The 24,758-nt window shown below is 45.8% G+C and overlaps 1 protein-coding gene across 1 annotated transcript; it reads right to left on the bottom strand.

Moving 5' to 3' along the window:
• Window positions 1-628: 628 nt before the first annotated feature.
• On the bottom strand, window positions 629-17,863 carry LOC120667290 (centromere-associated protein E-like). The gene is made up of 18 exons (XM_039947381.1): window positions 17,601-17,863; window positions 16,759-16,965; window positions 16,507-16,602; window positions 16,360-16,412; window positions 15,676-15,772; window positions 14,734-14,807; window positions 14,307-14,424; window positions 13,838-13,948; window positions 12,977-13,053; window positions 12,391-12,457; window positions 11,893-11,958; window positions 2,577-2,684; window positions 2,269-2,399; window positions 2,053-2,119; window positions 1,885-1,952; window positions 1,702-1,798; window positions 1,353-1,423; window positions 629-1,268 (listed from the first exon to the last, which is right to left on the bottom strand). Exons 1-18 carry the CDS (start codon window positions 17,742-17,744, stop codon window positions 926-928), a joined length of 1,995 nt encoding a protein of 664 aa, XP_039803315.1. The 5' UTR covers window positions 17,745-17,863; the 3' UTR covers window positions 629-925.
• Window positions 17,864-24,758: the final 6,895 nt, after the last annotated feature.

The following is a 24,758-nucleotide window of genomic DNA, read 5'->3' on the forward strand; positions in this document are numbered from 1 at the left end:
TTTCAACTCTCTTTTTTGTATATATATGCACGCACCATTTTATACGAGTCCCGACTAAGGTAATCCGATCAGTCTTGCAATTGCAACTTCGAACTGCACTGCATTGCACCGGCTATCGTTTTTTTATGTCTTTTTTAATATGCACTAGACATCATTTTTGAGAGAGACAGAGAGACGCACTGCACTGGCCATCTTCGTGGTTCAATTTTATCACAACAGAACTGGGCCCAGACTGGACGTGAGTTTCCAAGGGCTGCGGCAGAAGATTCAGACATTCGAGATGTATGTACGGTGTGTTTAGACCACTTTATATTTTATATTTTTATATTTTTGAAAGAAAATTTTCAATATTTAAAATATTAAATGTAGATTAATCACAAAATTAATTACAGATCTCGCCTGTAAACTACGAGACGAATCTAATGAGCATAATTAATTCATCATCAAAACATATTTACTGTAGTATTAATATAACAATTTTAGTATTTAATTACATCATAATTAGACTCATTAGATTCGTCTCGCGATTTACAGTTCATTCGTATAATGCGATTTATTTTTTGACTACATTTAATACACCATGCAAGCGATTTACAAAAATTTTGCATTTTGGGATCTAAACAAAGTCTAAATCTCAAACCCAACAGTCCAAGGTCATAAATGTTGCTGAAGTCTGTTTTCTGGATTTACAGCTGGTACAACAGTGTTCAGTGTACATGTAAAATAAAACATTCATGGCAAGGACAAACAAATAGCAAATGCCTTGCCCAGGTTACACAGTCCAGCCCGCGTCTCCTAAAACAGGACAAACTGACAGTGCGACAAAACAATCAAACAGCATTATATACACATCAACCAGTGCATTTTTCCTGAGGTAATACATGTCAGTGAAGCAAACTGAATTTTTGTTGGTCGATTCATGATGTCAACTCTTCAGATCCTCTTCAAGCTCGTCAAACTCCCACCCGCTGATCTCCTCACCTGAGTACTCTTTGTCATCTTTCCCAAGCTCGGATCCCAGGGTTGCAAGCTCTGCATCAGAATCGAAATGCTGCTCGGGTTTCATGGGAGATTTTGGTGAGTCAACATGTGCAGCTTTTGGGGTAGCTGGCGCCTGAAGAGGTGAAGGACTCAGTTTGGATCCTTCAACAGGTAGCGGCTTCGCTTTCTCAGTTTCTATGTTTAGCGTTGGCCTTTCTACAGACTCAAACGATTCCCTCAGTTTCTCAATCTCATCGATTAAGTTCTTCACCTCTGGGTCATCTCTCCTGAAGAAAGATTAAAAGTCTCAAGAAGTAACACAATATTGATGCTGACTTGAAAATAATCCAAGTAGCGAACACAGATGGTACCTCGAATTAGCCCCTTCCTCAGAATAAAACAACTTCTTTATGTGATCAACGATGCTGAAAGCAATTATAATCTGAAAAGGATTGTTAACATCATCAGACAGTTTGGTCTAGTTTTTTAGGGGGGGGGGGGGATGATAAGCCCAAAAGATTTAGAAGCTATAAAACTAGAGTAACGATAAATAATATGTTTTTCGAGTGATAAAAGTCACTTTGACTTAGATCCTATTTCAAGTATGTTAGATCATGCTATGTAAAGCAGTGAGAAAGCATGCACAATAAATCAAATGGTAAAAAAAAATGGGGCACATGAACTGTGAAACCAGGTTAAAGCAAGGTAACTGTGTAGAACCTTCTTTTCTGTTTCCAGATATTCCTCTTCGAGAGATTGACGCGGATTTGTCCTCTCAGATGCTTCATCATTCCCATGTTCTTTTTCCTCTTCTTCCCTACAAGGCAAGTAAAGCCGGTAGCTATCAAACCAACTGAATATATCAAATTATGTGATACAAATAGCAAAGGAATATTGAAGTACCTTGAGTTTAAGACAGCCAGGTTATCAACATATGTTTTGATACTCTCGATCAATGGGCTTAGGACTTCCTGATAAATACCAAAAACATAATTGTGACAGCACAAAATGGAGACAGATATCGTACTGCATGAATGCCTCCAGCACACATGAGCAACAACTTTCACTTACCTTGAATGCTGAAAGATGATGTTTTGTCAGCTTCAGAAAATCATTCACGCATTTCTCCAGCTCATCGCTGAGAAGGCCAAAACATATTATAGAGGGTAAAATAAGGTGAGCACACAACTTCATTCAGAGTAGTTGTCATAGTCCACTGTTGATTTAAAAGACAAATCCACAAATAATGAAATAACCAAAAAAACTGCCCAGAAACAACTACCATACCATGTCTTCTTTTCCTTCTGTTCATTGTATGAGGACTGGAGCTTCCACGAGTCCTCAAGGAAACTGATCCAGATCTTGACTACATTGGATTCCACATTACACAAGGTGATGGATTTGGAGAGGTCATCCTCCTAAGTAGATTTGGAAATAAAATGAGACAAACACCACCTTGTGCAACAAATATGATGGAAACGAATCGATAGACCACAAGTTGATTGAAAGTATCATGGGAGAAAGACAGAAATGCAAGGTTCTTAGAAATATTGTTCAAATAAGACTGAGTCGATCACAAAAGTAAACTCCAGCACCTTTTTTTTCAAGCTAAATATGATTTGATTGTTTGCTTCATCAAATTGGTCCCTCTCTTCCCTAGTTTGCTTTAGCCGGCCATTAGCAGCATTTAGTGATATATTGACCTGCAAATGAAGAATATCTTTACAAAAGTTCAACAGAACTATCAGAGCGAACATGTGAAATTTCCGAATAGACTATTAAATAGAAATAGCACATTATTCTGGTGTGACTTTTTGCAACCTCTCCAGCAAGGCAGCAAGTGTAGTATAATGTAGTTATTATAGGTTAATGCTTAATTCCAGGTAAAGGACACTGACCCATCATGAGGGTATTCCTATTTCAAGTTTCATGGCTCTTCTGCTCAGACAAGAACAGGCCATTTTTTAGATAGAGAGAACAAAAGAACAGCTCTTTTCCCCAGATCATCAAATTTCATGTCACCAATTAAATGTCCTGGCAATCGCCTGAAGCTTGCGTTTCAGAACAGGGATCTTTCCCAAAGTCCTCTGATTAGCCACAGTCCATTACCAAAGAGTCATTATAATCAGACCAATAGATGGGTGAGTTGTTCAAAGTTCAAACAAGATTCCTGTTAGACAGAGGATAGGAGAGAATACACCCCCCCGGCCAGGCTTATTAAAACGATAAAACGACGAAACGAATGGAGGGTAGATTTTAATGAAACGATGGACGTTTTAACGTTTAAACGGACGTTTAAACGTTTAAACGTCCGTTTCACAAGAACATTTTCTCATGAAAACGTCGTTTTCGCGTCGTGAAAACGTCGTTTTAATAACAGGGCCCCCGGCAGTCTGAACTACCGGCGCAGCGGTGTTCAAGACTAGACAAGAAGAGAGTACAAATAGAGTACAAAGGGCAAATACCCCCCCCCCCCGGCAGCCACAACTAGCCACCGGCTACGTTGAGGCTGGAGCGAAACTCTGAGAAGGTCGAGGAGGGCAGTCCCTTGGTGAAGATGTCAGCAAACTGGGAGGTAGTCGGGACATGGAATACCCGAACATCGCCGATGGCGACTCTGTCGCGCACGAAGTGTAGGTCGATCTCCACATGCTTCGTCTGCTGATGCTGGACGGGGTTGGTGGAGAGATACACGGCGCTGACGTTGTCGCAGTAGACGAGCGTGCAATTGGCGAGCGGGCTGTGGAGCTCCGCCAAGAGCTGTCGTAGCCAGGACGCCTCCGCCACGCCGTTAGCGACAACCCGGTACTCCGCCTCAGCACTGGAGCGGGAGACAACCGGCTGCCGCTTGGACGACCAGGAGACCAAGTTGCCGCCCAGGAAGACGGCGTAGCTGGAAGTGGAGCGACGAGTGTCCGGACAGCCAGCCCAGTCAGTGTCGGTGTAGACCACCAGCTCAGCAGAGGACGAGCGGTGAAGCACCAAGCCGAGGTCCACAGTGCCACGGACGTAGCGGAGGAGACGCTTCAGCGCGCTTCAGCGCAGCAAGATGTGACTCCCGGGGATCATGCATATGGAGACAGACATGCTGAACAGCATAGGTGAGGTCCGGCCTGGTGAAGGTGAGGTACTGCAAAGCGCCAGCCAGACTCCGGTAAGCAGTAGGATCAGCCACCGGATCACCTAGATCAGCAGACAGCTTCGCTTGAGTGTCGACAGGAGTGGAGCTGGATTTGCAATCAGTCATCCCAGCCCGCTCCAGAATATCGAGTGCGTACTGCCGCTGGTGAAGAAAAAGACCAGACGAGCGAGGCTCAACAGTGACGCCCAAGAAGTGGTTGAGCTGGTCCAGATCCTTCATAGCAAACTCCTGCTGCAGAGAGGAGATGACACTCTGAAGCAACTGCTGACTGGAGACTGTGAGCACAATGTCATCGACATAGAGCAGCAGATATGCAGTCTCATCCCCACGGCGGTTGATGAAGAGAGATGTGTCAGACTTGGCCTCGGTGAACCCCAATGTCAGCAAGAACGTGGCGAACCGAGAGTACCAAGCCCGAGGAGGCTGCTTCAGACCATAGAGAGACTTATTGAGTCGGCAGACCATATCCGGACGACTCGAGTCCACAAATCCCGCTGGCTGAGAGCAGTAGACAGCTATGATGCGCCGATACTCCGCTCACCCAGCGTATCCCGTATCCGATACGTATCGGATACGGATACGGCTGGGATACGTCTCGGATACGTATCCGGCGATTTTTATTATTTTCGGATACTTCTATGCATAGGATACGCGTATCGATACGTATGGGTCACTTTGGATACGGCCCAACATAATTTCTGGCCCATTCAGCCCACAAACACAGATAACCCTAACTCCCTAACCCTCCCACTCTCCCAGTATCCCACGACTCCACGAGCAGCAACCGCCAGGGGGGTGCCTTGCTCCCGCATCCGCCAGCGCCACCTGCGACGCCGCCCGACGCCGCGGACGCCGGCGACCCCGCGCGACGCCGCCGACGCGCCGGCCGCCTGTCCTGCTCCCGCACGGCCTCTCCTCCGCCTCTGCTGCACCCGCACGGCCTCTCCTCCGCCGTCCCTGTTCCCCCACGACTCCATGAGCAGCAGCCGCCAGGGGGGGTGCCCTGCTCCCGCATCCGCCAGCGCGACCTGCGACGCCGGCGACCCCGCGCGACGCCGCCGACGCGCCGGCCGCCTGTCCTGACTATTGGGTAAGTCCTTCTCCCTTCCCTTCTATGCACCCTCTGAATCTCTGATCTGATAGTGATAGGTTTTTCCTTTAGCTTTGCATTCTCCCAGTAGCAGTAGCAGTAGCACGGTAGCACCTACTCTAGAAGATGGCTGGACGTGATGAACGTGCTCCGATTCAAATTGATGCGCAGCAAATGAAAAAGAATCCATTGTGGAATCATGTTGTGCTATTAGAGAGGGCAGGGACTGGAGGAAATGCTAGATGGCGTTGCAAGTATTGCGGGGAAGAATATGGTGGAAGCTACTCTAGAGTAAAGAGTCACTTGCTTCGGGTTCAAGGAGGTGGAATCAAGATATGTGCCAAGGTCACAAAGTCCGTCTTATCTCAGCTGAACAGTGAGGTTGCAAAGGCTAAAGATGAGGCAAGTAAATCAAAGGACAGAGATGTTCCATTGTCCACAGGGAGCACACAAAATATGACAGGCAGCAGCAGCACTGGTTATCCAGTGAAGCGGTTGAGGTGTTCAGCAATTGAGAAGGCATTTGACATGGACACTCGCAATACCATGGATGCTTTGATTCTATTCTACTCTTGTGGACTTTCTTTCAATATTGCAAGAAGTCCATATTATCGGGAAGCCTTCAAATTTGCAGCAAATCACAATCTTAGTGGTTATGTACCTCCTAGTTACAACAAGTTGAGAACAACTTTGCTTAAGCAAGAAAGGACTCATGTTAAGACTTTGCTGAGTAGGACAAAGAGTAGGAAAAGGGAGTTACCATATGCTCAGATGGATGGACTGATGCACAAAGAAGGCCACTAATCAATTTCATTGCTGTTTCTGAGACTTCACCAATCTTCTTGCGAGCATTAAATGCCCAAGGTGAAGAGAAGACAAAGGAGTACATTGCTGACAAGTTAGTGGCTGTAGTTGAAGAAGTTGGAGCCAAAAATGTGGTCCAAATCATAACAGACAATGCTGCAAATTGCAAAGGTGCGGGTTTAATTGTCCAGCAGAAATATGACAACATTTTCTGGACTCCTTGTGTTGTTCACACTCTGAATCTTGCTCTGAAAAATATATGTGCTGCTAAGGTACCTAGAAATGATGAAGAATCTGTTGTCTTTGATGAATTGAATTGGATCCAATTAATAGCTCAAGATGCTATTATGATTAAGAATTATATAATGAACCATGGCATGAGGCTGTCCATGTTTAATGAGTTTAGTAAGTTGAAACTTCTAGCTGTAGCTGAAACAAGATTTGCCTCAGTTGTGGTCATGTTGAAAAGATTTCTGATGGTCAAGAGGGCACTCCAAACCATGGTAATTAGTGATGCATGGGAGAGTTACAGGGATGACAATTCAGGTCTAGCAAGGCATGTGAGGGAAAAAATTCTTTGCAACCAGTGGTGGGAGAATGTGTCATACATTGTTGATTTTACTGAGCCCATTTATGAAATGCTGCGTTTAGCTGACACAGATAAGCCTTGCCTTCACTTGGTTTATGAGATGTGGGATACAATGATAGAGAATGTGAAGAAGGTGATATACAATAAAGAAAAGAAGGAACATGATGAGGAATCTTCTTTCTTCACAGTTGTCTATGACATATTGATTGGTCGTTGGACAAAAAGCAACACGCCACTTCATTGTCTTGCACACTCACTTAACCCAAGGTATTATACTTCTCTAATCAATATCTGCACCTTCACTATATACCTCGTCATGAACTGAATTTTGAATCAATATTGCAGATACTATCATGAGAATTGGCTCAATGAACGTGCCGGATGTAAACCCCCACACAAGGATCTTGAAATATCACAAATGAGAATGAAGTGTTTCAAGAAGTTTTTCCCCATCACTGAAGACCTAAATCAGGTGAAGGTTGAGTATTCTAAGTTTGCCACATCTTCAGAAGAACTCAATGATTTTGATGCCATTTATGATAGATGGGTGTTGGATCCAGTTAAATGGTGGATAAACCATGGACAGTCTGTTCCTCTATTGCAAAAAATAGCTCTTAAGCTACTCAATCAGCCAGCCTCCTCTTCCTGTTGTGAAAGAAATTGGAGCACTTATAGCTTCATGCATAGCATGAAAAGGAACAAGCTAACTCCTGAGCGAGCTGAAAATCTAATTTTTGTCCATAGCAATCTAAGGCTTTTATCAAGAAAGGTAGAAGAATACAAGACCGGTCCATCAGCAATGTGGGATGTAGGAGGGGATGCATTTGAATCATTGACCGGTGTTGGAATTCTAGAAGTGGCTGATTTATCTATTGAAGAACCTGTGTTGGAGAGTGTGTCTTTTGAAGATGCAGGAATAGGAGATGAAGATGAGATTATGACGGTCGACGACGACGAGGATGCGGATTGAAGATCTATCTAGTCTAGAGGATGCAATTTGCTGTTATGTTATTTACTACTATTGTGTTTGCTTGTTTGGAAGACTGCAAGTTGCTGTATGTTTTTATTTCTATTAAAAAAATTGTGTCCGTATCCGCGTATTGGTGTTTTTCTTGAAATAGCGTATCCGTGTATCCGATACGTATCGTATCCGATACACGTACCCGTATCCGTGCATCCTAGGTAGACAGTCTCTGACAGAGTGCCGTGAAGAAACGCATTCTTCACGTCCAGCTGGTGCACAGGCCAGGAGCGCGAGCGCAAGCGAGAGGACCGTGCGCACAGTAGCTGGCTTCACCACTTGGCTGAAGGTCTCATCATAGTCCACACCAGGTCGCTGAGTGAACCCCGGAGAACCCAGCGAGCCTTGTAGCGCTCCAGTGTGCCATCAGCCCGACGCTTATGCGTCCAGATCCACTTGCCAGTCACCACATTGCAACCAGACGGACGCGGCACGAGGTCCCACGTCTGGTTGGCAAGAAGAGCCGCGTACTCCTCTTCCATCGCGCGACGCCAATGAGGATACGCCAAGGCGTCACGGACGGAGGGTACCGGAGAGACCCGCGGCTCTCCCTCGGTGGAGGAGAGAGTCGCGGCCTGAGACGCCATCTGCCGAGTCACCATGGGATGGATATGCCGAGGATCCTGATGGACGACGGGCAGGTGGTACACCGCCGACGCGGCTCGAGAGGGAGCCGGTGGAGGCGGCGGCGGCAACGGCTCCGGTGGAGGCGTCGCAGGAGCCTCCGGAGCTGGAGGCGGCGCCGGTGTCGGCACCGAACAACGCCGGTACACCCGCACCGGCTCAGCGTACCGCGGCGGCGCCGGTGTCGGCGCCGAACGACGTCGGTACACCTGCACCGGCTGAGCGTACCGCGCAGGCGCAGCAGGAGACACCGGGGCCGCGCGTGGCGCAGCAGGAGACATCGGGTCCGCGCGCGGCACGATCGGAGGTCCGGGGGCCGCGCGTGGCGCGACTGCGGGCACCGGGGCCACGCTCGGTGCAGTAGGGATCACCGGGAACGGTGCCGGTGTACCGGGAAAACCTGCAGGGAAAGGACAGACAGGAAAAGGTGGCTGAACCACCGGGTCAGTCGGAAACAGAGACTCCAGCTCGGGGTCAGGAGAAGGTGTGGAGGAGGTGGAGTAAGGGAAATCGTCAAAGATGACGTGTCGGGAGATCAGGACGCGGCGAGAGGTGAGGTCAAAGCATCGATACCTATTGTAATCAGGGAAGTAACCAAGAAACATACAACGAGTCGAGCGGGACGCCAGCTTGAGCGGAGGTGTTAGGGTAACACGCACAACCGAAGACCCGAAGGTGGTCGTAGCGAAGAGGGGTACCGAAAAGAGCGTGGTGTGGAGTGGGAGCAGGAGAAGCAGTGGACGGAAGACGGTTGAGCAAGTAGGTGGCGGTGTGGAGGCTCTCAGCCCAGAAGCGCGGGGGCAGAGAGACCTGGATCAGAAGGGTGCGCACAACGTCGTTCGTCATGCGAATCATCCGCTCAGCATTGCCGTTCTGAGGAGAGGTATACGGACAAGACATACGCAGTTGAACACCCCGAGAGAGGAAGAAAGAACGGGAGGTGGAGTTGTCGAACTCCCGCCCGTTGTCACACTGGACGGCCTTAACGGTGAGGCCGAACTGAGTGGACACCCAGGCAAAGAAGTGGAGGAGGGTGGGGAAGGTCTCAGACTTGGCGCGCAAAGGAAACGTCCAATAGTAGTGTGAGAAATCATCGACCACCACCAGACAGTACTTATAGCCAGAAAGGCTAAGAACAGGAGAGGTCCACAGGTCACAGTGAACAAGATCAAATGCATGCGTCGCATGCGAAGAAGAAGAAGAAAAAGGGAAATGCACGACCGAGCTGGCACGCATGGCAGAGGGGCTCAGCAGGAGCCATAGTACCAGGAACATCGGTACTACGACTAAGCTGAGCCAAAACGTCGCGGCCAGGGTGACCAAGACGGCGGTGCCAGGTTGTGGAAGACGGCGTCGCGGCAAAAGCGGCAGACCAAGACGGCCAGGGCGAAGAAGAAGGCGAGAGTGGTGCAGCGGAAGAAGAAAGACGAAGGGTGTAAAGGGGCCTCGTGCTGTCACACCGGAGTAGCGGACGCCGGGAGGCCGAATCCTTTACAGTGAGGCCAGAAGAATCAAACTCGATGGAACAAGAATTGTCAGCTGTAAACTGACGAATGGAAAGAAGGTTATGAACCATCTGAGGAGCAACAAGGACATTGGAAAGACGAAAAGAGCCAGGAGCAGAACCCACGACGGTGACAGGAAGGCAAGATCCATCACCAACCATGATGGAAGAAGGACAAGAGGGGTGTGGGAGTCGGACAGAAAAGAGGATACCGGCATCTGGGGTGGTGTGGAAGGAGGCACCCGAGTCGGCGATCCACTCGGTGCTGACCGGCGGCGTCCGCCCCATGGCGCTGAAGGACTGCGCCAGTGCGGCCTGGTCCCACCCCCCAGGCCAGGTCGGCTACTGGCTGGGTGGAGCGGGCGGGGTCCAGAACGACGCGAACAGGGGAGCAGCAGCGGCGAGCATGGCCGCCGGCTGGGGCTGAGGACGAGGCCCCCCCCTGACCCTGAAACGGCCACATCGGGGTGCGCCCTGGCCATGGGGCGCTGAAGGATGGCCAGGGCATACCTCCAGGGCTAGGAGCCGGAGTCGGGTTCGGAGTGCCCCGAGCACCACCACCACGTCCCCTCCGCCGACGATGCCCTCGGCATCCCCCACCCCCGGGCTGGCCGGTGAGAGGAGCACCAAGGAGGGGGCCGTGCTCGGTGAAGGGGACGACGGGCGGGACGGGAAAGTAGGGAGCGTCGGCAGCGGAGCGCTCGCGCTCCCAAGCGAGGGCAGCCGCGCGGGCCCGCTCCTGAGCCGCCACAGCCTCGGACTTGGCGGCGAGGAGGGCCGTAGCAGCATTGGCGGCCATCGCGGGTAGAGGCACCGCGGGCGCGGCCACGGGTGGCGTGGGCGCAGCGCCGTGGGCGGCAGCGGCGGCGGCCAGGGCGGGCGGCGACGACGGCGCCCGCGGTTGGAGCCGCGCCCCCCCGCCTACGGCCGCGTCCACGGCCATCGGCGCGGAGTGCGCGCGCTCCCAAGCGAGGGCAGCAGCGCGGACCCGCTCCTGGGCCGTAGCCGCGGCAAGGGCGGCGTCGACCGTAGCAGCCCCGGCGTACCCGCAGAAGGCAGCAGCAGTGTACGGCGTGTCGCCGGGACGCATACCGAAGGCCGGCCAGGACGGAGGAGCGGCGGCGGCGGCGATGGCGACAGCGACGGCGTCCGCGCCGGGAGGAGCGGCGGCCATGGCGGTGGCGGCCGAGGCGTCGGCGCCCGCGGTGCCAGCGGCGCCCACGACCATGGCGCGCGCGGCGTCTGCGGCAGCGGCCGCAGCGGTGGCAGCGCGCGCGGCGCCCGTGGAGTCGGCTGCTGCGGCGGCGGGCAGCTGGGCCGGCGCAGGAAGGACCGGCGGTGGCGGCGGCCCAGGGGGTGGTGGCCCGTGGGGAGGCCGGGGGGCGTTGGGCTGTGGCCCAAGAAGGGGCAGCACATCCACCCCACCCCCAGCAGCTGCCTCGCCCGTAACGAGCAGAGGAGCGCTCGCCGCGGCCTCCATAGGTGCTGGATCCGCGCCGGGCAGGGAGGAGAGGGCGGCCAGGGGCGCGGCATCCAGGGGCGCAGCGGCGACCAGGAGCGCGGCCGGCGCCGGGGATGGGGCCGCGACCCCCGCGGCGCACTCGCGCTCGGCGGCAAGGGCAACGGCAGCGGCGGCCGAATCCGGAGGAGGAAGGGCTGCGGCGGCCGGATCCGGATGAGGAAGGGCGGACGCGCGCGGCGCACGGCCCTGGGGCCACACGCGCGGCGCAAGGGCACCGGCAGCGGCAGAGGAGAGAGGAGAAGGAAGTAGCAGAGGAGAGGAGAGGAGCGGCGGCGCCGGAGGCCAGCCGGCCATGGCTGCCGGCGGCGGCTAGAGGCAGGAGGAGAGAGGAGGATGGCTAGCTGATACCATGTTAGACAGAGGATAGGAGAGAATAATGGTTTGTATTCCTCCAAACCCTAGAAGGGTGGGATATATAGATCCTATACATGGGCCTCTATAAAGGGCTCACATATATACCAACAATTCCATACCACAATGTGTGTCCAATATTCTGGACATGATATTAGATACCAGTATATCACAAATGGCAAGGCATGAGAATAATCGTACACAATGGAACTACAAAAAAAATGTATCTTCACAAAATCTTAGTTACAACAAGGAAAAGGTTACCTTTTTCAGCTGTGCCTCAAGCTCATCTCTTTGCTTCTCCAGTTCAGTAATCTCATCAAGCAATTCCTTTATCAAGCCATAAAAAAGAAAGTAAGATAATATCTTATTTGATTGCATTATAAGCAGGTTGGCAGGCTGAAATACACACTAAAGCACATGCATATTTGTTTAATACCATGCATGAAACAACATGCAAAGAAAAGTTGATATCATACAGGTAATTGTATGTTCTGAGAGAACTAAAATAAGGGCACATAACTAAGTTCCTATTATCCTATAGCATAAAAATGGGGACAAGAAGATATAGATATAATTCAACAGATTCATGTCATTTTGACACATTTAAACCATGGTCCTGTTTTGAAAGTACAAAAAAAAAATCATTTTCAGTGAATCTGTACTTTCCTATGGAATTCCCTATCAGTAGACAATCCTATGTTCCAAAAGGGACTTCTGTTTATTTTCACTCCTTTTGAAGTCCCAAAGGTTCACTTTTACCTTTTCAGCAGCACTGACTTCATTCTCTTTTTTCACACGAAAGTTGAGAGCATCTTCTTTCTGGCGCCTGGTACAAGATCAAATGAAAGCTCACATCAAGTTGCCGGTACCATGATTTGGTTATATCAGACTTTAAAAGAAAAATTGATCTATAAACAAATAACAGGACGCATGTTCATAGCAATATACAGATATGCTGAAAATGTGTATGATCAGCCAACTAACATATTGACAAATACAAGTTGTTAAGTGGAGGTACTAATGTAAAAAAGGCAGCTATTTGATACCACCAGAAGCCGGGAAAAAGAACATGCAAGTTCTGACACTCAGGTCAGAGCATGACACATTACAATGTCAACGCAATGGACTAACATGTTGCTTGGACTAACATAAATAATTTAACTGATTTTCAACCGAGTCCTTGATGATAAAAGGAAATTGCGATCATGTATAACAATGGAGCAAAAGTTCCAACCAAAGAATAAAACCAAAGCAAACATCCAAGAATGAAACATATTTTGTTCATATGGGATTGTATGCCATAAAAAAATGATCCATACAGGAAAAACAATTTCAGAAGCAAAACCTGTGCTCCAAAATACGCTGTTCTGCTTTGGATGATGAACTTGCCAGGGAATCTGCCAAGACCTTTAGTTTATCCACCTGATGATTTGTGAATGCTGTTAGCATTGTAGTTCATGGATATGCAGCTATAAACAGAGTATGTGAAAAGGAGCTCCTAATAAATATTTGAAGGTAGAAATGAAATTCCTATAGCGATCAACACTTCAACAGCCGCCAAAACAAAAGCTAGACAAAGCTATGAGCCACATAAATTCTACCCATATGAAGCTTCCTAAGAATAGATCTTTTTTCCCTTGAAAATGCAGAAGAGTTGTGTTTCATTTCATTACAGAAGAGAAAAGTACAGAGCACCGGTCTACAAGAACCGGTGCAGAACATTAATACAAATATAGACTCGCCATTCACAAACAAGCCATGACCAACAGGGCCTAAACATGACTATCCGGCCAGCAGTTCCGAAGCTTCTTAGCTCCTGTAGCTTGCCAAGGGGACCCCTCCTCCACAGATCTCACTACCGATGTCACACTAGGGCCAGCTCTATCGAAGATACAAGTGTTTTTTTATCAATCTTTTTTTTAAGTCCACCAACTATGTCCTTAAAAGTAGGCAATCACCACATAATCAATCAAAGTATTGGCAGGAAAATGCATGCTCCTATTATTATCAGTTTTTACATGGAGGTATGAAGTCCATAATTCTTAAGGAGTACGATTCTAAGAAGATAATTGGAGATCTACAACTAACAATAAGTGTAATACTCCAGACAGCCCCAACGCTTGCCATGAATAATAGCCCAATTACACTCCACAACAATTCAAGGGATCACAAGTCAAAATTGAAAGAATAACGATAAAATGCTTGCCTTCTGAGAATGAACCTCCAGGGAATCCCCAGGAGTAATTGATTTCTTCTTCAGTAGAAGTTCTTCAACTCTAGAACATAAACGGACTTCACTAAGTGCTTCTTTGAAAGCCTGGAGAAGGCAGAGATCATAGTTATCATTTTCAGACCTTAAAAATGAAAATATCACTAGAACGGAAGAGATTAATAAACACTTTAATCACTAAAACCACAGATTAATAAACACTTTAATCAGCAAAACAGGTACTAGGCAGTAAGTAGGTGTATCATAAGCATGCACAATTATGAGGGAATATTTAAATTTAATAAACTTAAATTGCATTATAGTACTTTTTGAGACAAATCTACATGCAATTATCATGTTTTCCAACTAATATTTAGATATATATTTACAGCCAAAATTTAAAAGGTTTGCTACATGTATGTCCAAAAAGAGAAGAACTACATGTATCCGAAGGAGCGGGTAATACCTCAAGATTTGCAATAGCAATCTTCTCTGATGTTTTATCTTGATCTTCAGTTGATTGAGCTCGTGAATTCTGCTTCTCGTCTAGTTTTCTCCGCAATTCTAGAGTTTCAGCGTCTATCCTGTAAAAGACAAGTTGTGGAATCAGCTACTAACCTGAAACCAAGCATGTCTCTTTAAAAGTATTTGGCGACTTCTCTTGTTGCATAAATGCACAACAATTTCTGGTATGGCCCATGATATTGATTTCAGTATGGCTATTGTGTAGTTTGTACACTTTGTTCCTTTGGTGTGATTAGTTGCCAAGAATATTAAGACATAGTATTGCACAAAAAAAAAGTATTTGCAATTTAGCTACAAGAAAAGAAGCTGGAGCAACTTGTTACAACATATTCACAGATAATTAGCAGATTCATTATAGATTCAGTCACCTCATAATGTCAGCATTTCTCTTTAGTCCAGAAATGATACTTTGAGCGTATTCAAGCAGCTCTTCACGCTTCACCTGTTCACACAGATACAGTGAACCACTGGACACATTACAAAATAAGATTTTTTTTTTAACCCATAACTATAAGTGCATCTCAGGGAATGTTGCACAAACAATAACCCATAGTAAATATGTATATATTTTAGCTTAGGTCAGAGCAAACAGTTTCCCAAGTTCATTCAGTCTTTTAAAGGAACACTGAAACCATATAGGCACTAGATCTCACCAGTTCTAAAGTTAGGAGTTCGTACATGAGGGCATGAAGCCCAACTATGAGGATTGAGAAAGGCCAGTTGGAAATCATATTTAGGTCTGAGATTAGGGACTCAGTTGATGTATTGATGTGCAGGCCACATATCAAATATCGAGAGTAAAGAAGGCCTCCAAATCTAGACAAAAACAATCAGTAAACTACATCTAAACTAATAAAAATAACAATACAATACCCTTGAAACCAGAGTACTCCCCCTGTCCCAGAAAGGAAGTCCTTATAATTTGTCTTAAGTCAAACCATCTGATGTTTGACCTAGTTTATTAAAGAAAATAGAGTATTTATGATACCAAACTTCGACTTCAAGAAAAGGTGAGTGTAGGCATGCATGATGTAAGAGTAAACAAATACTCATAAGAATTTTGAGAAAATATGATAAGGCAGCAATTTTGAAAAAAAAACAAACAGATCAGCACTCCCATATTGCAAGACTCAAAAGCGTAGTTGTCAGAAAAGGACCCAAAAAAACTCGGGTCTTAGGAGAAAAGCTCCATCTAGGGGTTGTATGCACCTAAGTAACAGAAAAATCCAGAATTATTAGGTACCATAAATTAATATTATGATTTTTCTTAGAAGAACACGGATATGCCTAAAGGCAAACCAAAAGCATACCAGAACTTCATCTTTGTATTCAGAAAATGCCTTAGCCAAGTCTTGTACATTGCTCATGATTTCCTTGTTCACTTCTTTCCCACCAGTAAGACATATGCTGCAGGAATCAATAGCATTGCAATTTTCAATACAGTAAATTACAAAATGTAACTGATAAGAGAATATTCAATAGAGAAGTAAGGTGCATGAAGTTAATTACTTGGAAAAACTATAAACATTAGTAATGTTAATGAGTTAATTACTTGAATAAGTAAGGGTTTGAGGCACGTAATTTCAGTAGAATGCTAACTAGGTAAGCTTATATTTGCCCATTATTAAATGGCGAACCGAGCTGTAAACTTGGAACAGGACAATGAGGCGAGAAACCAACAAAAAGAACCCAGCACTATCAATAGTCAGCATATATACAAAGTCATACAAAGAGCAGAGAAAAGGTCGTCACGGAAAATGAAACAATGTCTATCAGGATACAGGAATCGCTAATATATAAATTTAAGTCTTCTTTGTTTTTTGAATCTCATGAAAAAATGGCCATGCCATCCAAAAAAATTGTTTCAGTCTTTCATTCAGAAATTTAATTAATACTGCTGAACGAACAAGTATATGAATCTTGTCACATTTTAAAAGAAAATAAATAACTACAACAAGCGAATATCTATCAGGTGATTTCATAAACATACTCACCCGAATATTTCCAAAAGCAGTGAAACTTCCTCCTCGGAAGGAGCTTCAAGAATCTTATTATAGAAAAGATAATTAGTCCTTAGCATTAACTAAAGTACAAACAAATAATAGCCATGTGGCTGGGAGAGCATGGTTCAACTAACTCACCATGGACAGTGTAATACCTTCAAGTGCTTGGCTGTACAAGAATACATCACGGAAGTTCATAGGTGCTCCATCAATATCAGCATCATAGAACAAAACCTATTTCCAACATGTCATTTTTAAGAAGAGTATATGTACTCGAGAAAGTCTATGATAACTAAGATATGTACAAACGAATTAACTAAATTCAACAGTATCAAATAACTATATGAAACAAATAGCCATGTGATTAAATTTGTGAGAACATTAACTCACCATTGGTGCTTTCGAAGTGTCCATTTCACCAGAAGGATCATGATCTTCAGAAGCCTTTAAATCTGAACCTACAAGTTCAGCATCAACATCTTGCAATGCTCCCAACCAACGTTTTAACAATTCAACTCTTTCACCCCCACGGCATGAGACTGCTGCTTCTTCCAATCGTGCTACTGTTTTCTTGAAACTTTTATAGTTCTGAGCACCCTGCAGATCACACAGTAACATATCCAACTTAGACCAAAGCAGGCAGTCAGGGACTGAGCAATGGTCCATCTATACTAACTTTTACTTTCCCATCCTTGGTATGCCAATGATTCCATGTCTCACAGCACAAGAACAGGAAATCATAGCATAACTATAAGACCATCTCACTATTAAGTATTAACATATATGATAGATCTTTGAACTCATGCATACTTGAGACAAGTAGAAGAGTACGATTTGCGAATGGAACACTATCACTCACAAGTTCAGATCATAAACTAAACTCAACCGTGGTAAAATGGCAATTTATCATTTCAAACTTATATGAGATCTTCCAACCATACATGAAGAGCGTAAATGGCACACCGCCTCAGCAAGTACCTCACCCAACCTTCAGTTCGGAGCAATGCAAGCTATGGGCACTAGCCGTCATAGCCACACCACAGATTAAAGCTCCAATTTACAACTGATCAACTAAGCGAGTCGCATTCGCGTGCAGATGCAATGAATTCACCTCTCAAAGGGAATATGCCCATGTTTGATTCGCGCCCCAGACCTGCCCCGCATTAGGATTTGGGCAGGCCGCAGGGGACGCCCGCTCGGAGCGCTAATGAAATGGAGGGGAGCTAGCTCACCATGCGGTCGTGCAGGATGTCCGCAACGGCCTGGCCGGCGTGGTGCGCGACGGCGTCGGCGTAGCCCTTGACGGCGCGGGCGACGCCGCTGCGGCCGCCGGCCTCCACCGCCCGGCTCACCGCGCTGCGCAGCCACGACGACATCTCCGGCGAACCGGCGAAGGGGAGGGGGGCTAGGGTTTTGGATTCGGACGGCACCGACCACGGCGACGCGGAAGACGAAGACCAGCGGAGTGGAGAATGCGGCGAAAGAGAGGGAGGTGGTGTGTCAGCGACGTGCTCTCTTGGATGTCATGCGGGGCCCGCTGGCGGTGAACTCTACCACTTTTGTCCAGGGCTTTTCATGGTCAAGTGTCAAGCGATACAGTTGACTACTGACTTTTTCTTTCTATTTTTGATCTGCTTGAGTGGAGTGCAGCCTAATAAACCTTAAAATAACAAATGTTCTATGTTTTTAAAAAATTCAACTGTTGTTAGTTCAATATTTGTGATACAGAAATTTTTATGTGGGCACGTGTTGCTTAATCTTTTTTTTTTGCGGATACGTGTTGCTTAATCTTTACATAAAGTTCGTCTGCTTTCCAAATTAGATATGTATAATTGCTATCTTTCTAGTCTTGTCATGTGAGAAAATAAGAAAATTTAAAGTGTGTAAACCATTTTGTTACAAAAGTAAACATGCCATTTTACCCGCAAAAAAAAAGTAAACACGCCATTTTCCTTTGTGCTGGCACTACTCAATCTACCAATATTTTTATAGCTTTCTTTGGTACCGTTCGATTTGAAAAGTAGATTATTACATTACTTCTTAGAGAAAGACAATTGCCATCCACGACTATCTTATACAGGAGTATGCCCTTATCCCTTCCTGCCGAATTACTCAAAGTTAGAATTGGGTGCCATTTTCACAAAAATGAAAACAAAAATAGTCTAAAAAGGTGATGCATGTAAGGTCATCATGTCCAAGATTTCAAATTCAGTTGCTTTGAATACTCTAATATAATGAAAACAATTCTGAATATTCAGTCCTATATGCTAAGCATTCGAAGACTCCATATGAAACATCTGTACATCGCCACCATCAATTAAATTTCATACATAACAATAGCTGTAGTTCCTTTAGAAAATTCAGTTTATCTGAATAAAAACTATAATGAGAATAGTTCTGAATATTGAGCCATGTAACCACTCCTCTTTAAGCCCATATGCTTGACAATGAAAACATTTCTGAATATTCTGTCATGTAACCACTCCTCGGAAGCCTTCATATGCATGATAAATTAGTATATCACCACCATCAATTAAATTGCACAGGATGAGATGGTTAGAAATGCATTTGTCCACTTTGTACAATTTGGCTGCAGGTATGGATGCTTATTTTGTTAGGCCGCACTAGCTTATCACTTTGAGCAAACTGTTATAGCAATGTCATAAGTGACTCAAGCATACCAGATATATGAGCATATCGTTTTTTGAAGTGAGATATAGACGACATAGTTGGCTAAATCAAATAACCAGCAATGCAAGTGAAACAATACCTTGATGAAACCAGTTATGGCCACATTGATTTGATCAAACAACGACAGAGATGTTCAGATCTTAGGAATTGAAAAACATGCACACTCTCTGCAATGTAAAATCCATTTATGATTTTTAGCATTGGAAAAGCATCTTCAAATATTTATGTTGTTTACCGAGACAGCTTCCAAACTAAGGACATCTCCCTGCTATAAATCAATAACTACATCGATGCCTACAAGGAATTACTGTTTGAGCTGTGAACTCCACAACTTGTCAAAAGATAGCAGAGTTCTGAACTGCACAACTCGATAAAAGACAACAGACCTTGATTGACGGAAACATGCAATTTTATATGGATTCACAGAACATCACGTACTAACCTTGCTGTGCATGAGTTTCTGGACTTCGATTTTTCGTTATTTTTGTATTGCTTTTTTAAGTCTCTACCTGAGCAATGGCATTAAGAAGCAGCAAATTAGTAGCATAAATGTTTTCAATCCAAAGCATCGTTCAGAGAAACAACTGCAGTATTTGATAAACAATAGTTTCACAATAATACGCATATCATCGAAACACAATGATATTTGAAGGTCAATTAATATACATACAGGTTGTTGTTCTTGCCCTCTTGTTCCTCCCCTTCTTCCTCTTCCTCCAATACCTTCAGTTCCAGTTTCACTTTCAATTGGATTTTCTCTTCCTCTTTCTCTTCCTCTTCCCCTTCTTCCTCCAATACCTTCAGTTCCAGTTTCACTTTCAATTGGATTTTCCCTTCCTCTTTCTCTTCCTCTGCCTCTTCCCCTCCCTCTCCCTCTTTCTGTTGCACTTGCATCTGCACTTGCACTTCACACAAATGTAGAAAAATGGATCAATGAACAGTTTGACTACATAAAGAAGGAAAGAAATACAGATACATAAAATCCATAACTTACACTGAGGTTTGTGAAGCTGAAAACTTTCTCTTTTGACTAGCAGTGGGACCTCCTTGGCAATGCTTGGCTATGTGACCTAGTTCATTACATTCAGAACATGGCTTTCTCTTTTTGCTACTGCCAGCCTCATCATATGATTTCATTCTAGATACTCTTAGCCTCGCAGGTTTTCTTCTCAATTTAGGCTTCTTGATTTTATAGCCTAAATCAACATGTGGCCAACTATCCTTAGATGTCATAGGATTAAATGTACCTGAATATGCTTTTCTAAACTTATCAACAGAGAAGTAGTCATCAACAAATCCATCTATGTGTACATGCTTACTAAGAGCATCTCCAAGAGTTTGCCATATTTTACTTGACATATCTTGTGTTTTGCCAACTTCTAAAAAGATATGCCAAGTAAAAAAAGAGCTTATCTCCAACAGTTTGGCATAATTCACTTGCCAAATTCAGATCTAACTAAAATCAGGAACCCCGAGAGAGAAACAAAATTATATTTATGCCCTTCTACCTCTTGAAAACTTAAATCAGGAACCCTTCTCTGTTATTTATTTCTTTTTTCACCCTCCCACCTGACTAGAAACCACGATGTCAACCGCGCGCCGCGCGCGTATATTTACGCGTTGGAGACTGGTTTTTCCCAAGTTGCCAAAAATTGCCAAGTCTTTTGCCAAACTGTTGGAGGAGTATTTTTAACATTTTTGTCAAAAATCAAAGATGGCAACTCGATTTGCCAAACTGCTGGAGATGCTCTAAGTCTACCAATGAAAGCTAAAGCATGAGTGCATGGCTTTCCAGTCACTTGCCATACCCGACAACTACATGTCTTTTGTTCCAAATTCACTGCATGTCTGAATCTGTTCACAGTTACTTCTGCTGTTCCAGCCCCACATATCAACACCTCATGGGTCCTTAATAGTCTTGGTTTTAGCATTCAGAGCATTGGTGACAGCTGGGATGATTTTTCCTGACATTTTCCTAGCAATTTTGGCCCTCAAAATCATTTTCTTGATGATCATCTGTCTTATCTTGTCATGCATCTCAACAACTTGAAAGTCCTTAGTTTTTGACACCCAACTATTGAAACATTTAGAAAGGTTGTTATTGATGTAATCTACAAGGTACAACTCTGAATAATTCAGCTTGATAGGTTGGTAGCAAGTCATAACTGTCATCCCACTTACCATATATGGTGTTCATTGCTCTATGTTTTCCTCTATAAACTCTATGATATGGAATATCTATGGAGTACTTCTTCTGCAGCCTACTGTGCAAATCCTTTGGTCCCATTTCAGGGTCCTCTCGCAATAAATCCACCACTCTTTCAGCAACCCATTTGTTTGAGGCCATTGTTTGACCACAATTGTTGAAAGAACAACAAGTATGCTTTGGTCCATTCATCTTAACCTGCAACAAATGATAGGAGAAGGCACTAAGTACTTGCTGAAAATGATAGAAAAAGGTACTAATTACTTGCTGAAAATGAGTGGAAAATACAGTAATTGCTTGCTGAAAATGACTGGAAAATACAGTAATTACCTTGCAGCCAATGTATTCCGTACTCGTTGATACAAAAAAAGTCCACTTGCAGCCCTGATCGGCTCTCTTGCACTTAGCTCTAAATCTACTCTTGTCCTTTTTCACAATCTCAAAAGCATAATCATGCAAGATTGCATGATGTTTAACTGCTGTAGCGAAAATGGCCTCTCATGCCATATTTCAATATAATGTTTTGGTGATTGATATAGACAACACAACACTTGGACTAATATGATTGTTAAGATGACCATTCTCGGGCTTTTAGGTTCAAGGGATGACAAAGAGAAGATAGGCGTAGCTAGGCCCGAAGGGCCGCACCTAGGGTTAAGGTTGGACACCAGAAAAGTTGAAGGAAGTGTTGCCCAAGCAAACTAACATCTTCAACCATCCTAGCAAAGCTTAGTATCATATCTAGCTTGTGAGAAGCTTTGAGAGAGTGCTTTGTGCACTTGTATAGGGATTAGTTCTTGCGAGAGCTCCCTTGAGCAAAGTCTTGCTGCGGCAAGCAACCGTGTACTCGTCGTGTGACCCTCCGACTTGGTGTGGAGCGGCAACGACACTTTGTGCGGGGAAGGAGACCCCTCTTGGTGAGAAGCTCCGATAGTGAAGACGGTGCCGTTGGTGACGCCTTGAGAGAGACGGTGGCGGTGGCCTTGTCTTGGTGACTTGGTGCCACTTAGCCTTTGCTTGCCGAAAGCCTTGGTGGCGAACGCAAGACGGTGATCAAGCGAAGAGACTCGGCATCACACTTGTTCTTGTTGGACAAGTGGCCGTGGACGTAGGGAGGGACTTGGTGTCCTAACCGAACCACGTTAAATCGCGTGTCTTGGTGTCTTCACGGGAGTTTGCATATTCTCTCCCTTACCTCTTTACTTACCATATTACGTTTCCACATTTACTCTATCTTGCGTGCCTTTACTTTCCTAGTTAGTTTGATTAGGATTGGCTATAGGTTGCAAGTCTTTTGGGGTAAGTAGAGAGTAGCATAGATAAACCTTAGTCATAACTAGCATGTGTAGGACGTGTTAGGTTTATCTTATGCAAATAGATTGAGCCCTAGGTTAGAAAGCGATTAGCGACCCTATTCACCCCCGCCCCCTCTAGGGTCGGACACCCCGGTGATCCTTACAACTGCTGACTTGCACTGATCAACATCTGGAAACACCACATTGACATCGATAATTGGATCATCAACGTCATATGAAAAGGGGGGTCAAATTCATCATCATTGTCAACTACTTCACCATTAGGATCAAACTTTGGGTCAGAGTAGTCATCATCAGAGTTAGATGATGCAGCCAAGTCACTGTCATAACTACTATCACTTGGTGCTACAAGCGAATCAGTGTCAGAATACATGCCCTCTTCATCAACTCCTACACAATCATCATCATCTCCACCTTTTTTCTTGCATTTGGTATCTCTCTTTTTCTTACTTGAGAATGTGGCTCTCTCATTGGTGCATCCCTCATTGGTAGGTACCTCGGTGGCTCTTTCATTGGTGGTGGTGGTGGGTGCAATATTTCTTACAGATGGGTGGCACCTACGTTTGGTTGGTGAGCACTGCAATGGGCCCTCAAAATCATTGATCTGGGCATTAATCCGAACTATTCCCTTATCTAGGTTAAGTTGAAACCACTCAAGTAGCTGCTCATTAGATTTTATCTCCATATAATATTTTAATTCACGCCACAAATTAATGTACTGCTTGGAACCCCACATATAGTGCTCAGCTATGAAATCAACCAACTGCAAGAAGCTATAGCTATGGATGTCGACCGTTTGAGTTGGCAAAGTTTTACCCTGCATCCATGTTTTTTGTCCTCCATCGGGTAAACTGAAGAAGGACCGAACCCTAACAACAAGATTCGAGTTCATCTGATTTGACCTACAAATTAGAGCAATTGAAACTAAATTAGTACTATTGTGTTGTCTAAATCCCGAGGTTAATTCGATCCATATTGGCAATTACACGGTTAGAGATCGAAATTTGATACCTGGGCACTGCTACCTCCACGACTCTGCACTCAGACTCCATGGCCATTCAAGCGCGGCTCTCACGCGCCCCTTCCCGGCCACGTGCGCGGCCCCTCCTGGCCGACAGAGCCGCAGCCCTGGCGCCGGGCGCGCGGCCACTCCCTGGCCTGCGGCGCCCCCTCCTAGCCGCCGGAGCCGCGGCCCTGACCGCCGGGCGTGCGGCGCCTCTCCTGACCGCCGAGCCAAGCCTCCTCATGGGCCCTCCCTGGCTGGCGGATCCGTGACCCCTCCTGGCCGGCGAGCCTCCTGGTCGGCGGATCCGCGGCTCCTCTTGGCCGGCGAGCCTAGCCCCCTCCTGGCCGCCGCCGGATCCTCCTCCCTGGCCGCCGGGGCCTGCTTCCTGGCCACTAGGGGCTGCTTCGTGGGAGAGAATGAGAGAGAGCTGTGGCCAGATCTGGTGGGGAGAAGAGATAAGGATAAGGGGTATACCTGTCTTTCGCAGGGTTTAGATCATTTTTCAAATTGTTTTATTTGGGATGCAGCTCACGGTGTTAGAAATAGGGGTAAACGGCAGCTTCATTTGGGAACAGTAGGGGTAAGACTACAAAGTCAACAAAAATGGGGGTAAAATCGCAATTGGGGTTGAAAATAAGGGCAGAAACGCAATTGCCCCTTACAACTTTCACAATCTGGACAAATGCCATTACAATTCATGAAATAAGAAATCTGCCATTACAACTCTTGGGTTAGCTGAAACTTGCCATTTTGTACGCCATCCGCGACATGTGGCCCACTTGCAGGTGAGTTAAGGGATACGTATTTGCGTATCAGACCAAAATGCCCCTGCATCATTCGGATAAGACTACCCCCACCCCAGTCTTGACCTAGACGCCTGTGACATCCCAGAAAATTTATGAATTAAATCACTCGCTAACTTATTTTCAAAAATATTTTTTTTCATCGTTGAGCTCAAGACCCTCCTAAAACCCTAAACCCTAAATTCCGGGAATTTTTCCTGTCCCGAACAACCGATGTCCCATCTCCTTTTTTCTGTCCGCGCGACGCGCTGCGTGCCGCCCGACAACGCGCGCGTGGCCGACCAACCAGTGGTCGCCGCCGCGGATTTCGCTGGCACGCGCACGATCTCTCTTCTCTCTCCCTCTTTCCCTTTTTCTTTTTAATTTTT

This window comes from Panicum virgatum, chromosome 3N (assembly GCF_016808335.1).
Source record: "Panicum virgatum strain AP13 chromosome 3N, P.virgatum_v5, whole genome shotgun sequence".
In the NCBI taxonomy this organism is placed as follows: domain Eukaryota; kingdom Viridiplantae; phylum Streptophyta; class Magnoliopsida; order Poales; family Poaceae; genus Panicum; species Panicum virgatum.